General features: G+C 38.7%; 1 protein-coding gene across 1 annotated transcript in view; it reads left to right on the forward strand.

Annotated features, from left to right (window-relative positions):
- Positions 1 to 17,035, forward strand: part of LOC100514494 (schwannomin-interacting protein 1) — a 774,043-nt gene that overhangs the window by 737,729 nt on the left and 19,279 nt on the right. The window contains 1 exon segment of the mRNA XM_021069725.1: positions 4,738 to 4,856. Coding sequence (XP_020925384.1) covers positions 4,738 to 4,856 — 119 coding nt within the window.

The following is a 17,035-nucleotide window of genomic DNA, read 5'->3' on the forward strand; positions in this document are numbered from 1 at the left end:
CAGTCAGGCACTTTTTCCTTTTCTGAGAAAGCATCACATCCATTTCAGGAAAGAAGTAGATCCATATCCAGATCCTGCATCCTATCTCCATTCACAGTGTCCTCCTGGACACCTTGCTCATGGACGTGGAGGAGTGATGTTGAAGGAGCATCCTCCTGGCCCTAGAAAGATGGACTTGAATCCTGGCTCTTCTATCTAACAGTAGGGTAACCTTCCTTCACCCCCCATTTCCTCATCTTCAGAGCAGGAATTCTTGGAGAATTAATTATAATAGCTGCAATTGATTGCGGATTGACGTGACTGTGGCCAGGTTCTGCTGCTAAACTATTTACATAAATTTTCTCATTAATCCTCCAACGTTAAGTGAGATCCTTTACCTCTGGACTGGGTAGGGCTTTCCAGGCACAGAGCCAGCAGACAGGAAGCAAGCTATTGACTTAACTCTGTAATACTTAGATTTCAAATGCAAAAGGACTAAATCATATACTTACTCTAAACTTTGCAAAAGTCTCAGAACTTTATAGAAAAATAAGCAAACTAGAAGCAAGCAATTTGAAAAAAACCAAGTACATTATCTGAAATAATTTAAATATTTACTATCACTGGTAATCAAAGAAATTAAAATGAAAAGAATAGCACTTTTGCCTATCAAGTTAAGGACCATAGCATTTTTTTAAGTGAAAATACTCAGTGTTAGGCAGGATGTAGTGAAAGCAGCACCCTTGTACGTTGCTGGTGGGCATGTAAATTGGAACAGATTTTCTCTCGAGCAGTGTGATAAGATGTGTCAACAAATGTTCACACTCAGCTGATCTGGTAATTCCACTTCCAGGAATTTATCCAAAGGAAATAATCAGACATGTGGGCAGGAATTTATGTAAAGATGCTAACCTCTATGTGATTTTTAACTGGATACAACCCAAATGGCTAATAATAGAGGGTAACTCCATAAGACAGAATGATATGCAGCCACTAAAAATTGTATTTTTAAAATTTTATTGAAGTATAGTTGACTTTTAGCAAGTATATTTTCAAAAGAATTTTGAATGAATGAGGGAAATTCTCAAAATATGTTAAACAATATGATTTCAGTTTTATAAAAAAGAGAAAAATACACACATAAAAAAACAGGAAGAGTTCCCATCGTGGCTCAATGGTTAACAAATCCAACTAGGAACCATGAGATTGCGGGTTCGATCCCTGGCCTTGTTCAGTGGGTTAAGGATCCGGCATTGCTGTGAGCTGTGGTGTAGGTTGCAAATGCAGCTCAGATCCCGAGTTGCTGTGGCGTAGGCCGGGCGGCTACAGCTCTGATTAGACCCCTGGCTATAGCTCCAATTAGACCCCTAGCCTGAAACGTCCATATGCTGTAGGTGTGGCCCTAGGAAAAGACAAAAAAAAAAAAAAAACCAAGAAGGAAACATACCAAAATATGAGTGGTGATCTAAGTGGGGACTCATTATGGGGACTTATTCTTTGTGCTTTTCTTGATTTATTCAGCAGCATCCAGAGAGGAGAGGAGGAAAAAGTTGGTATTAAAAAAATAATTTAAAAAACGGGAGTTCTGGTCATGGAATCTGGCTGCAGATCCCTGGCCTTGCTTATTGGGTTAAGGATTCGGCATTGCTGTGAGCTGTGGTATAGGTCGCAGATGCAGCTCAGATCCTGTGTTGCTGTGGCTCTGGCATAGGCTGGTGGCTCCAGCTCCGATTCAACCCCTAGCCTAGGAACTTCCTTATGCCCTGGGTGCAGCCCTAAAGAGATAGATGGATGGATGGATGGATGGATGGATGGATGGATGGATGGATGGGAGGAAGGGAGGGAGGGAAGGAAGGAAGGAAGGAAGGAAGGAAGGAAGGAAGGAAGGAAGGAAGGAAGGAAGGAAAGAAAGGAAAGGAAAGAAAGAAAGAAAGAAAGAAAGAAAGAAAGAAAGAAAGAAAGAGAAAGAAAGAGTTGGTGTATTGCAAAACAGTCATCTTTAAACTGTTAATGAATTATTCCGGAATAAAAAATTGTAATCAATGTAAATTGAAATATTTTTAAGACGTCCACTATATATAGGTTTAGCATACCAAATAAATCAGGAAATATAGACACAAAATCAAGGGTGTGTTCACACCTTCACACCTGGGATAAGTGTTTTCTTTAAATAAAATTTTTTCCAACCCCCAGGCTCTTGTTGGACAACATTAGTCATTGACACTCATGTTGTGATCTGCCGATTTTATATTTAGATATTTCGTTCCACTCACCAGTTTTCTGACTGTGGACGACATTGAGTGAGAATCGCTATTACATGGATTGAGAGGGAGGTTCACTGACCACATTAAATGGAGTCTGCATGGCGGATTTTGGGATTTCGAAATGAATTTGCTTTAAATAAAGATATCAAGTGTTTTGGTTCTGTTTGGACAGGACTATCACCAGTACCAGCACGGCATATTTGTTAAGAGTAGGTTGCTTTAATTAAGGCTCCCTGCACTACTGTTGCAGGTGGTTAGTGAAATCAAAAGCATTCTTACTTCCCCCTAACCTCTTGGTTACTTTCTCAGGGCTCAGTACTATGCTGGCCTAATAACAGCCATGAAATCAGCATCACTTCTGTAATTGTATAAAATCAGTCCTTCACCTTGTGGCAGTATCTCTCTCTCTCTCTCTCTCTCTCTCTCTCTCTCTCTCTCTCTCTCTCTCTCTCTCTCTCTCTCTCTCTGTCTCACACACACACACACACACACAAAGCTCCTAGTATGCCACAGTTCCACTGATACATGAAAAAATGGGGGGTATATCTATATAAAATGGATAGGTTTAAATATAGTCGCTAAGTAGGAAAGTTGAAAACATGATTGTAGTGTCCAAGAATTTTTAAATGTTAGAGAAAAGGAGAATAGAGATGAGCTTTCCTTGAACTACAAGTTCTCAAATTTATTGAACCTGAATATCCGGTGCTAGAGCCTAGGGACGTGTGTTTTACACTTGATCTCAGCCAAAAGGCTGATAAGCAATGGGAATGTGCATTTTAAAGTCTTCAGGAAATTCTGATGCAGACTGTTGAAGCTGACGCTGTCTTAGCAGTGTTGTGCTATATATATTTTATTCTGCATTTCCCATGTGATATCTACGAGCCACCTGTGGCTCTGGAGCTCTTGAAATACAGCTAGTATGACTGAAGGACTGAATGTTTTATTTTAATTAATTAATTTTTAACTTGAATGCAAATAGCTACATGTTGACTACTAACTCCCATGTTAGGCAGCAGCTTTAACCTGTGATTATACTGCCCTTTGCTTGTGATGAGTACATTTCATTACTCGGACAGTGATAGTCAGATGGTAGCTCAGAGCTTTCGCTGTAACTTCTGCATCCTGGTACCAGCAAATGTTGCTCCAGAACCTCCTACTGAGAGAATCCAGGCCATCGTGCATTCTGAAACCACATCTGACCATGCGAGCTGGGTATTTCATGATGTTCTCTGCTCAGCCTAGTCTCCAGGACCCTGCACAGAACATAAAACAGTGCTTCTCACAGCCTTCCTCATCCCACAAAACAGAAAACCAAAATCTCATTCTCACCCTAGGATGTCAAACTCATTACATTTGTTTTTTGTAGTTGTTTTATTTTTAACTAAGGAAATCATGTCTAATCTTCTCTCCTGTTGTTTAAAGGGTTTAAAAGTTCAGCATGGTGAATTTTTATGGGACTTTTATGGGAAGCCGAGTGTTATAAACATATCCAAATTATCCCAGTAGTGTTGTTTACCAAATCCTTTTCCTATGCACACCGACCTGATGTCCTTTTAAAATATGGAGCAGATGGGTCCCATTAGAATCCCCCAGCTCTTCTAGGCACTATGTAGGGTTCCTCACAGTTTAAACGTGGTGAGATCAGGATAACTCTTGAACAGAAACGAGTGTCCCCCTAAGGCTGTAAGCTGGGTGCAGGCAGAGCTGTGTCTTTCCATCCTGGCATAGACATGCGGCTCCAGCATCACTATGAGGCTCCCACCTCTCATAGAGGCTTGGTGCATGTTGGTTGAATGAATTCAGTTCTTGCCATAGAGAAAATGGACTGAAGGGATGATGTCAGGAAGAGAGAAGACAAGATCCAGAGAAAGGCAACATTTGAGATAAAAGCGATATGATTTAGGACAGAGTGCTAGCCCTCCACGACCTTGTCTTATCTAGCAGGTAAGAAGAAAGGCTGTAGTGCCAAATAATCTGCAGGTTATTGGACCTGTAACCAACCCCTGTTGGACCCTTTAACCAACCCCAGGGTTTGGAGTGTTGACCCTCCCCTCAGTTGAAAATCTGCCTGTATCTTATCATCAGCCCTCCATTGATGTGGTTCCCCATCCACAGATTCAGCCAGTCATGGATCACAGATCACGTAGCACTGGAATATTTACTGTTGAAAAAAATCTGCAGGAAGCGGACCTGAGCAGTTCAAATCCATGTTGTTCAAGGGTCAACTGTGGTTCTAACCTGGTGAAGATCATTTAGTATTGTGATGTTTCTTCCCTAGTCTAGTGATCCCAAAGAGATCTGAAGCATTGAAATGGCTCACAGAGGTGGAATCAGGAAAGACTGGTTTAATTTCAGGTCTTAATCATCCAAATGCCTTGGTGCTGTGGCCTGTTTATTTTTGTCTAGTATTACAGTTCTAAGAAACTTAGCAGTTCTATTGCCCATGGTTTCAATGTATCTGCCTGCTTATCGACATGTTTTCCTGAAATTTTAGGCACAGAAAAATGAGAGAGAATCTATCCGACAGAAGTTGGCACTTGGAAGCTTCTTTGATGATGGCCCAGGAATTTATACCAGCTGTAGCAAAAGTGGGAAGCCAAGTCTTTCCTCCCGGTAAGTGTTCTTTTGAGTTGATTTTCTGATATGTACCTAATGGATTTTTTCACCTGACTGTTTATTTAATAAGAGAGAACCTTTAAATCCTGGAGTATTTTCCCCCATGATACCACCACCTTTATTTGGATGCTAGACAGACCTCTCTCCTCCTGTTTGTTGGGTTTGTTTTGGGGGTTTTCATTTTGCAGATTTTTGGCCCATTTGCGCAGGCCTTTGAGGTCAGATTTCTGTTATTTCATTTTTTATTTCTAGACACAATTCTGATTTTGCACTGTGATGGGAGAATCAAGCTACACTCTTAAGCAAGCCAGTCGCTGCTTAGAGAAGTGTGGCAGACCACCAGACTTCCCATTAAGCAGTCCCAAAGCATCCAGGCTCACCCCCGCACCCATGCATTTGATTGCAGTGAATACTGGTAACTGAGAAATATGATTCCCACTTTGATCATTGAGTGTTTATTACAGAGCTTAACCTGTCCTCCAGGTGGTTTTTCTTTATCTTAATTCTTTTTTCTTTATCTTAATTGCTTTCAGAATATCATTGGTCATTTGCATAACTTCTAATTCCGGTTAAAATATATTGAAATTATAACTCTGCCTAGAAAATAAGGCTGTAGACCAGAGCTTTTCAAACTTTGATGTGCATATGAATCCCCTGGCCATTTTAACAAAATGCTGATTCTGATTCCAAAGATCTGGGTGGGGCTTAAGATTTTGCATTTCTAAGAAGCTTCCAGCTTATGTCCACTCCAAGCTTCCAGCCTGTAGGTCACACTTTGATGTCACACTTTGATTAGGGAGGGTGTAGACAATCTGCAGGATTAACTATCATGAGTACATGTATTCCAATTGATAAAAGCACATGGAATGTTGTTTTAATAAAGATGGTAGTAACTGAAGACCAATGGGCATTCTCTTGACTTCTCCCCAAATAGCTATTTCTTGTCAGAATGTCTGTGTCTTCCTTTGGGCTCTCTAAGAGCAAATATCCCCTCTAAATGCTAGGTATATTTACCATGTTAAACCAGCTGGAGGAGACAAATGATAGCCTTCAGGCCTTTATTCAACCAATAGCTCCACTTTTTCCTTCACTTGAGGCCCAGGTTTAGACACTTTTTTTAATTTGGCTTTCAATAAGCCTCTTACTTCTGCCTGGTCCTTACAGTCATCTAAATTAGCCAAAATCAGGAAGCACACACGCTCACATATGTGCAACTTACAGGTGGGTTAGGACCTGAAGAAGGGAGCTGTGGTTTGAGCAGGCAGTGTTCAGCACATCTTCCTCAGCTGGGTATAGGGGCCAGTCCAGGCTCAGGAGATTCCAGATCTGGAAGGTCAGCCTTCTCCTTTGCCATAGAAGCACCTTTTTCCCCTCCCAGTGGCATAAAGCAGGAAGAGCTCTGGCCTAGGGACCTGGTAATCTGGTGCTTAGTCCTAGTCAGCTTCTAATTTTGAGACTTGAACAATTGCTTAGTTTTTCTATGCCCTCAGATTCCTCTTTTTTTTTAAAATGAGGCGATTGGACCAATATGGTCTTATAGATCTCTGCTGCTGCTTTCTACTGTTCCCCAAAGCAGCAAAAAGTTTTCCTTTAGAAACCCCGCCTCTCTGCTCAGAAATGTCATATCCATCTGGTCCAAATGGGAGGTTTGGTTTTTAAAATCAAAGTGTATGCGTGTGTGTGTTATGATTGGAAAGTAAAGTAGAAATAATACTAACTACAGAGTGTATAATAATAGTATAAAATAAAAGTAGTGGTCCCATCCCCCTCTATCCTCATCTCACTCTCCAGAAACAATGTTTAACTACTTAGCTGTTTCTGTTGGTATTTATATCTGTGAGTGAAATGCCTATCTTCTTAGCTTTTACTTTTAAACCATCTATTGACTACCAAATACAGAAGGTTGGGATTTAACTCTCATTTACAGCCTCCCACATCCTATCTATATATCCTCCCCCACATCCTCCTCATATAATTATTTTGTAATTTGTAATCAAATACCTGTTCAATTTTGCATTATTAAGATCATATAGTATTCACATTGAACTATGTAGTAAACTGTGATCACTTGAAAAATTTTACTGTTTTTTCTGAAATTTAAATTGCCCCATTTCTCCTTTTGCCAGTCCATGATTTTGACTTCTGTATCATATTCCACTGTGTGAAGGTATCACAGTTCATTTAGCCACTCTTCTGATGATAGGCAAAGGGCCGTTTCAAAGATTTTGCTCTTATAAACAATGCTGCTTATAAACATTCTTGTACGTGTCTTCTGCTGTCTGAGTGCAACGGTTTCTCTCTGCTGTATAGCTAGGAGTGCAGTCCCTAGGAAAATACTTGAACATTCATATTTAGAAGATAATGCCAAACTCTTCTCCAAAATAGTTGCACAAGTTACACTCCATGTTCCTCCAGCAGTGTTTCAGAACTCCTGTAGATCCATCGCCTTTCTAACACTTGATATTGCCAAATTCCTTTACATTTTTGTTAACCAAATGGGTATTAAATGGCATTTCATTGTGTTTATTATCCATCTCTGTTTCCCCTTCTATGAAATGTTTATTTGGATCTCGTGTCCTGATTTCTATTGGCTTCTTTATGCTTTTTTCATTGAAGTTCTTTAGTTAGGATACTAATCTTTAGTATGTTGTATGTGTGACAAATATCTTCTCCCAGATTATAACTTGTCTTTTGAGACTTGAACAATTACTTAGTTTTTCCATGCCCTCAGATTCCTCATTTTTGTCCTGAAATCTGGACAGACAAGACTCTCTTTACTTTTTTTCTTCAGAAGTACACTGCCTATTCTTGCTTTTTTATTCCTCTTTATAAATTTTAAATTGTTTAATCAAGTTCAAAAAAATACTTTCTTAGGATTTTGACTAGAACTGCATTGACTTTATAGGTAATTTATTGGGAAATTACATTTTCGCAGTGCTGAATCCTAACTGTGAACATGACCTATCTCTCTTTTATTTAGATCTTATTGAGTATTTCTTAATAAGGTCTTATAATTTTTCATTTAGAGATAATGTATCTTTTATCATATGCTTTTATCATATCATATAATATGCTGATATTATCTGAAATTCTCTGATAATGCCTTCTCATTGTTTGCTGCAACTAACTTTGTATACTAGTCTCATATCCAGCCACTTTGTTATTATCGTACCTATTATTTCTGTACTCTCCTATTATTTTTTTATTTAAAGATTTTTATATTTTTCCATTATAGCTGATTTACAATGTTCTATCAATTTTCTACCATACAGCAAGGTGTCCCAGTACACATAAACATTCCTAGAATACCATATGACCCAGCAGTTCCACTCTTGGGTGTATATCCAGACAAAACTTTCCTTGAAAAGGACACATGCACCCATATGTTCATTGCAGCACTATTCTCCTATTATTTTAAATAAAGTTATCTGTACATTTTGGGGGATTTTAAAACAATATCATCTACAAACAATAGCACCTTTTTTCATTCCTTTCCAATCCTCCTACTTCTAGTTTCTTTGTTTTATTGCAATGGATAGATACTCTAGTATATACAGGATTACATGGTAGTAACCAGAATCCTTAGCTCATTTCTCATTTTAAATGGAATGAGTCCAATGTTTCCCCATTTAGGATGATATTAATTTTGTTTTCTTTAATGTTACTCTTTATGAGATCAACATTATTCCCTTATATTCATAAATTTCAAAGAATTTTTATCACAAAGTTATCACATGCTTCTGCCACATCTGTTGAGACGATTTTATAAAATTATGGTATTTTCTTTTATGATTTTTTTTTTAATCTTTTTAGGACTGCACCTGTGGCATATGGAAGTTCCCAGGGTAGGGGTCAAATGGGAGCTGCAACTGCCAGCCTACACCACAGCCACAGCAACACCAGATCTGAGCCATGTCTGCGACCTACACCACAGCTCACAGCAACACTGGATCCTTAACCCACTGAGCAGGGATCGAACCTGCATTATCATGGATATGAGTTGGGTTCATTACTGCTAAGCCACAATAGGAACTCCCTATTTTATGATTTTTCATGAATTACATTTATAGATTTTCAAAATATTGAACAATCCCTGCATACCTATTACAAGTCAAAATTGGTCAAAAGTATTATCTTTTTTTGGACAGTATTGGATTTTGTGAAAAAAAATTTTTATGATTATTATATTCATAAGTGGCATGGGTCTGTTGTGTTCTTTTCATAAATATTTTTCTCTGGTTTTAGTATCAGGTTATGCTGGCTTAAACATGAATCAGCTACTATTCCCTCTTTCATATTGTCTAAGAAAAGTCTGCATAATATTAGAATGAGCTGTTTTTCTCCTCTATAACCATCTAGGCCTGATGTTTACTTTATGTTTGCTTTAACTGCTTCCAGTTCTTAAATGGTTATAAGATTGTACACACTTTCTCTTTCTTCTTGAGTCAGTACTCTTCTAAAAATTTGTCCATTTTGTTTCCAAAGTTGGGGAGCTGATACATTCTCATTTCACTGAGGGCATTAATTTTAGTTAATTTATTTAAAATATTTTCTTCTGATCTCTACATTGTCCATGATTTTTTCTGAGCTTATTTTTTCGTTCATTTTTATTTCTGTTCATTAATAATTAAGTGTAAGACACTAAATGCTATTTGTAAACTCTCTAGTTGGGGCTTGGAGACGTATATTGTCTCCACAGAGAGAATTTCCCTGACCTATAATTAAAGAGTAAACACCCAACGTACCTATCACTTTCTCTCACCCTGCTTATCCTCTTACCCTGATTTGTTTTTCTTTGTGGTCCTTATCATTACCTGACGTTGTATTATATATATATTTTTTTTCAACCCATTCTTTGTCTTTCTGCAGTACTAAAATATTAACTTCAAGAGAGTAGGTCTTTGTTTTGCTTACCAGCATAACTATTGCCTACATAATACCTAATACATAGTCACTAAACAGTTGTTGAATTAGTGAGTGATGAACTTCACTTTAGAATGGTCAAATAAAAACACAACTATTTTGTTAGGGTGCATCCAATTCAAAGTATTTAAAGCTATTTTTGGCTATAAGTTGCCACAGAGAAGAATGCTCCTACTTCATCCTGAGGAGTTTCAAACCTGGCTGCCAGTGTTTTAAGACTTTAGCAGGGGAATAGTTGATGATTCTGCATGTAGAATTTCTCTTAATGCCCTCAACTTCAGCAGGGCATTTCCTTGCCATCTCTATTGTGCCAGAGCTCCTCTGATTCAGCCTCTCTAGATAGTAAACATTCTCCTTCTGCCAGGCTGCAGGTAGATAGGGCCAGTTAGAAGGTCCAGATTTTCCTTTCGGTTGTTTTATCAGTCTTCCTTTGTGTGCAGTCTTACCCCCACTCTCCTGACTTCAGATATATCCAAGCATTTCCAGAATTCTCCAGTAAAAATGCATGTGCTTCCTCCACCAGCCACCCTTGCAGATATCCAGCAAATTGAAGTAGTTAAATCAAATACCTCTCATCCATCTGCATTTTGTCTTCCAACCTTTTTTTTCAAACTCTCTTGTGTGCCATTGCCTCCTTTTCCTTTTTTTTTTTTTTTGTCCATGTAGGTTTATACCTTCTTTCTTCCTTTAATGTTATTTTAGTAGGGTTTCAGAAGAGAGTAGTTAAAATACCTGTGTTCAGTAATACCATGTGTAACTAGAAATCCCATGAAGGTTTTCATGATTTTAATAGCAAAAGATCTTTGCAAATAAAGTCCTGTGCAGAAATCATGTATGCAAAGCAAAGCAGACCTCTGGTTCAAAACTGAAGAAGAAGGGCTAGGGTACCCCTGCCCAGAAAATGCCTCGCTCACCATTTCCCTTCAATGCCACTCTACTCCCACACTATCCCTCCCCAGAAGCCCTCAAAGCCCACCTGAACCTCTTCAGGCAGAGCAGAACTTGAGAATCACTGAGTCATCTACCCCCTCTGGAGACACAGCTATCTAAACCCATATGTACTTCACAGTAGCTCATAACAAGCTACACTTGTTGACTCGCCATAAGGAAGATTATTTATATCCTGTTCTTTCAGATGTTTTCATCTCCATGTTCTGGGATGAGATCATCCTCTTTGAGAACAGGATGACTTTTTGGATCCCCCTTAGGATGATGGTTAATAATGAGACAATGTTTCTAAGAAGTATCACTTTATCCCTGTAAATTTAAAGGCTGCAAAGACTGCCTGTCATTCCCTCTCATCCAGTAATAATGCAGGAGAAAAGGCTTAGGAAATGATCACTTGCAATTGTGTAACCTATATTTTCCATCCCCATTAGACTTAATGTTTTTCTAATGTGTTAAACGCCCTGAAATTCTTTACTGACCTCGAAATCCCTTACCTCTTTCTTACAAAAGTACTCAAGTAATGTTAGAATTTAGGGATGGGAGTTCCCGTCGTGGCGCAGTGGTTAACAAATCCGACTAGGAACCAGGAGGTTGTGGGTTCCGTCCCTGCCCTTGCTCAGTGGGTTAAGGATCTGGCATTACCGTGAGCTGTGGTGTAGGTTGCAGACGCAGCTCGGATCCCACGTTGCTGCGGCTCTGGTGTAGGCCGGCGGCTACAGCTCCGATTCGACCCCTAGCCTGGGAACCTCCATATGCCGCGGGAGCGGCCCAAGAAATAGCAACAACAACAAAAAGACAAAAAAAAAAAAAAAAAAAAAAAGAATTTAGGGATGTTAGAATTTGAGGTCGCTGATGTGGCACTCCACAATGCCCCAAAGCACATGTATTGAATTAGCTCAATAATCAAAAACCAGGTAAATGTAGATGAAGTTACTACTTTAAATAGCTTGGTACTTTTAAATGAGGCTAAGAACTTAAAATTAATTGACCAAGTGATGGATTCAGAAGTGCTAGTCTTACTTTTTAAAGCAGGGCCTACCCAGGTCGGTAAGATCTTTGGCAAAATAATGGAGTTCTATTTACACATTTTGAAGGATGTGCATTTATTTACCTGTAAAAATTAACTTTATGTGCATTATGTAAGAAATTGCAAAGTAGCATATGAGGCTCCTCTGGGAAGATGTGTTTAAGCTGCTTCTGTGAGTGTTAAGTTCTCCTCAGCTGGCCTTTGGGTTTCAGCCCCACTGAACTTTTCTCACTTGTGCCATCTCCTAAAGCACTTTTTAGAAGAGTGACAAGTTGTTAAATGTAAGCCAGGCTTACAATAATCCCATAAAGACATTTCATGCCCAATACTGCAGCAAAAGAATTTCTGATATTACTTCATAACTCAACTAATTAAATTTGACTTATACTGAAATGTGGCAAATATAGGAAGTGCCATATTTTTCTTCAAAATGTGCTAATCCACATAATCAGCCTTTTCAAATTGAGATCGTCTGACCTTTGTCAGTTTTTTTATTTAAAAATGTTTCCGTTAAAAGCTTAAAAGGAAATGAGAAAAATGAATTACCTATTTTTGAAATAGAGTTCCTAAGAAATATTAGATTTACTCATATTGTTGGAAAAAAATAAGTATTTTCATTTCTGTTACAGCTAGTATAATACTTTGCTATAAAGTATTTCTTCATTGACCATATTAATCTTGGATCAGCATTGTATTTCACATTCTGAGTTTATATAGTTTAGTATTATTAAAGGAATGAAAACTGGCTTGTCTGCTATGAGAACACAAGCGAGAGTGGTCATTATTAATAGACATCTAGGAAATCTTTCATTTTTCCAACATTGCAACCTGATTTGACATTGCAGAGAAAATTTTTTCTGCCTCTCTATTCCCCTTTTCTCAGAGTAACCACAAAATAAACCTGACCCTCACTTCTCTTCTTGCCTTATCCCAAGATGGATTTTATTTACATGCATATAAATATAAATACAATCTAATGCAGTCTATCTCACAAAGTATGCCATGGGATATCGTAACCTAGAAAAGGCTATATACCCTCTCTCTGTGCTTTGTGAAGATTATGAAAAACAGCAATTCTCCAGAGAGCTTTTGAGCCGTTGGTTTGAATAATGATTACTGTTTACTTATCTCAGCCATTCCAACATCCCCAAATCAAAACTCATTTCTCTCTTGTTCATATAGGTTTATTGGTGAATGGCTGAGACAAGGCTGATAATAGTTACCCACCACCTCCTTTTGTGTTTGGGAGTGGGGGAGGGGGCAGGAAGGCATCATGGCTCAAGAAGTTGTAGCAATAGGACTTATCTAGAGAGCCTTCAAAGAAACTGGATTCCCAGGAGCTTTAAATGTGAGGAACTGGGAATCTGAATATATAATCTGCCACGGAATCACGGGTCAAAGCAGCATCTTTTTGCCAGGAAAGAATCATCCTTTTGTCTCTATTTTGACAGTAATATTTTTTGCATAATTTCCTGGAAGAAGTAAGCAGAGTGGTCACTATACCCAGCATAGCTGAGAAGAGGTTATCCTGTTTCAAGGCAATGAAATGTGCTTTCTTGAGGTAATAGGTGCGTACTACAGCAACCTATTTATAACATGCAACGTACCTTTTAAACTTCATATTAATCTCATACATGCATACTATTAATTTGCTTAGAAAACCCTTTGTATGAGTAATTCCAAGGTAATCGTCATTGTAAATGGTAGTTTACAAATTCTTTTTTTATACTTTTTGAAAAGTCATTGGGTAATCTACAGAAAACCTGTCTTTTTTATGCCTTCCTCTAAAAATTATCTCCAGTGTTCTAAAATATGACACAATTTTAAAAGTGAAACAAAATTCAAAGTAGATCTTTTGAGGTAATAAGATTAAAATAGCAAAACAAATTTAATTATGTAAGCAATTCTTCTCTTTAACAAACCTGAAAGAAAAGCAAATTGGTATTTGTGAAATTTTCTTTGTCTAATAAATAGCCTCACTTTACAGTAATGCCAATGACCTCAGTTTAATTAGGTGCAATTAATTTTGTGCAAGCAAAATTTGACATCTTGCTGGAGGCATAACCAGCTGTACTCTGTCTTAGGAATTTTTTTATTATCACCAAGGAGAATTCAATTGTCAGAGTGATTGCAAGAGGGTGGGAGACAGGGAGAAAAAGGCCACAGGGCTACATTTTATATTTTAAAATGGCTCCAGTGGACAGCCAAATGTTTAATTAAAAGAACTTCGAGGAATGATTTTTCATTGGTGCATCATCTTTGACAAGTTATCATGACTTTATTACTGCAGTTTGCACTCCCTTTGGACAGCGGTCCCACACGTGGTCTGGACACACACAACTCATGTGAAGCCTGGCTCCTTTGAGAGCTTACAAAAGCACTCACTGCTGTGAGAAAACAGCCTCACTGACTTTGGATGAGCTCTCTCATGTGGAGGTTTAACACAATCCTTTGCAGAGAAAATTTTACAATATTATTGTAAAATTTACTGTGTCCCTCAGATCATTCTCATTCAGATTATCACATGCATTTAAAAAACCATGGAAGATATTTCAGAAAACCACTACCAATTAAATGGTGATGCGTGCCTCCTTAAAACTCAGAATTTTGGTTTTAGTTATTGAAAAGTCTTTTCAGGTTTATTTGGATATACATTTTTATCACATGTTATCTTTTGTGCATACCAAAAAACAAGAAGAAATGAAGTATGTTTGTTAAGGTAGTCCTACACCCTTTTCACATCCACAGTCCAACTCTTGATCTAACCACTTTCCCTCAGAGTGATCCGTCTTTATTCCTCCTCACCAGTGTTACCCTTTCTGCCATGAGGAGGTGCTATGCATCACCTTCCAAGCCACTGTCCCCCATTCTGCAAGATTTTTTTTTTTAACATTTTCTTTTATATTTATTTACCATTTATTTGGGTTTGTTTTACTTATTAAATTTATTACTGTATAGTTGACTTAACTGCAAGTTTTGATGCTGCACTTCTTTGTTATCAGAAGGCATGAATGGTTAACTACCAGAGCCCACCTCTTCCTCAGTGGTCCTTATATGGTTTGTTGGCTGACCGGGTTTCAGCTCCATAGAGCAGACATGCCCCTAGCAGCCCCAGTGGCTGAGATTGTGGGACACATCTTGACTTTGAAGATGGCCAAATGTGAATAACCATGCATCATAGAATCAATGCACTTCAATAAATCTAATGAATTCTTTTTAGTGACTGCATGGAATTCAAATGACCACAAATTATTTTTTTAATTGATGTAGAGTTGATTTACAGTGTTATGTTAATTCCTGCCACACAGCAGAGTGATTCAGTTATATATATATATATATATATATGTACATATTTTTAATATTCTTTTCCATTATGGTTTATCATAGGCAATAGAATATAGTTTGCTCTGCTCCACAAACAGGACCTTGTTGTTTATCCATTCTGTATATAATGGTTTGCATCTGCTAATCCCAACCTCCCATTCCATCCTTCCCCCTCTCCCTTGGCAACCACAAGTCTGTCCTTTGTGTCTGTGAGCAAATGACCACAAATTAGGGTCACAAATTAGGGTGACCCAAACCCGAACCCGAACCCTAACCCTAATTTGTGGTCACAAATTAAATCATGAAACAGAAGTCTTTGAGATAAAGTTTACGAAAGGACCAAGCCTAAATGGGAGACCCAACGGTTTTTTAAACATGAACGTTAAAAAAGTGATGGGAGTTCCTGTCGTGGCTCAGTGGTTAATGAATCCGACTAGGAAACATGAGGTTGTGGGTTCGATCCCTGGCCTTGCTCAGTGGGTTAAGGACCTGGCGTTGCCATGAGCTGTGGTGTAGGTTGCAGACACGGCTCGGATCCTGCGTTGCTGTGGCTCTGGTGCAGGCCGGCAGCTACAGCTCCGATTAGACCCCTAGCCTGGGAACCTCCATATGCCGTGAGAGCGGCCCCAGAAATGGCAAAAAGACAAAAAAAAAAAAAAAAAAAAAGTGATGAAAGCAGTGGTTCAGTGTTCAAGAGAGTAAAAGAATTTGCAATTAAGATTTTCACCAAATCCAACCATACCCCTCAAAAATATCCACAGGCAGAGAGTCTTCAACTGCCATATCTTTTTTCTTTCCTTTTTTTTTTTTTTTTTTTTTTTGCTTTTTAGGGCCGCACCTGCGACATATGGAAGTTCCCAGGCTAGGGGTCAAATGAGAGCTGTAGCTGCTGGCTTACACCACAGCCATAGCAACTCGGGATCTGAGCCGCATCTGCTACCTACACCACAGCTTATGGCAATGCTGAATCCCCGACCCACTGAACGAGGCCAGGGATCTAACCTGCATCCTAATAGATACTAGTCAGATTCATTTCCACTACGCCACGACAGGAACTCCCTTCACCTGCTCTATCTTTACCCCAGCTTCATGGACTTTGTCACAGGTCCAGGAGAGGATAAGCCGAACTTCAGCTCCCGCAGCTAAAACTCATCAGCAGGTCAGGCAGATACAAGTTTAAACTCTGGTGCTGAGCAGAATAAATAGGAAGATTGGCCTTGAACACACAGTGAAAAGTATATCAGTTGCTTTGGAGTCTATTATCTGTACAGATCTGAAAAGGAGAATGGGATTGAAACTGGGCTGGGGGATGTCAGCAGTTGAATCAGAGAGTCCATCCACAGAAATGTTCACTTAAAAGGAAATATGTTTCTTACTGCCCTCTAAAAGGCTCTCCCACCCCCAACCCCCTGCCAAAAACGAAAGCCCAGCCTGACTCATGTGTGAGTCATGGTCCCTGCATAGACGCCATCTGAGTCAGACACGCAGCCACCCTCTCCTAGCTGTCAAACATTTAGTCCTACTCACCTTTCTCCAACGCACCAGCGCTAATCAATTCGCCAATTTTCTCTCCTTTTCCTTTTTTCATTTCTGCTAAATGCCTACACACAGCAACTCAGAGGCACTCAAAAGAAAAAAACTCAGAAACAGCTGAATTTCTTCCACCAAAAAATACCTAGGTATATTTCCTGCCACTTTTTCTGTACAGATATACCCACATTCTTGTTTACAGAGTTGGAGTCATGCTATACCTGTTGTTCTATAGCTTGGTTTTTGTTTTCGTTTTTGACTTAATACTATGTCAGGAACATTTGCCCGTATTCATAACTGTTCCATTGTATATATTTTTACTATATGTATAGTGGCCCATCATATATTTCAGCAAATGTACTTAATCTATCTCATTGTTAGAATTTGGGGTTGTTTCCAGTTTTTTGTTTTCTTTTTGTTTTGC

The sequence above is a fragment of the Sus scrofa genome, chromosome 13, assembly GCF_000003025.6.
Source record: "Sus scrofa isolate TJ Tabasco breed Duroc chromosome 13, Sscrofa11.1, whole genome shotgun sequence".
Lineage (NCBI taxonomy): Eukaryota > Metazoa > Chordata > Mammalia > Artiodactyla > Suidae > Sus > Sus scrofa.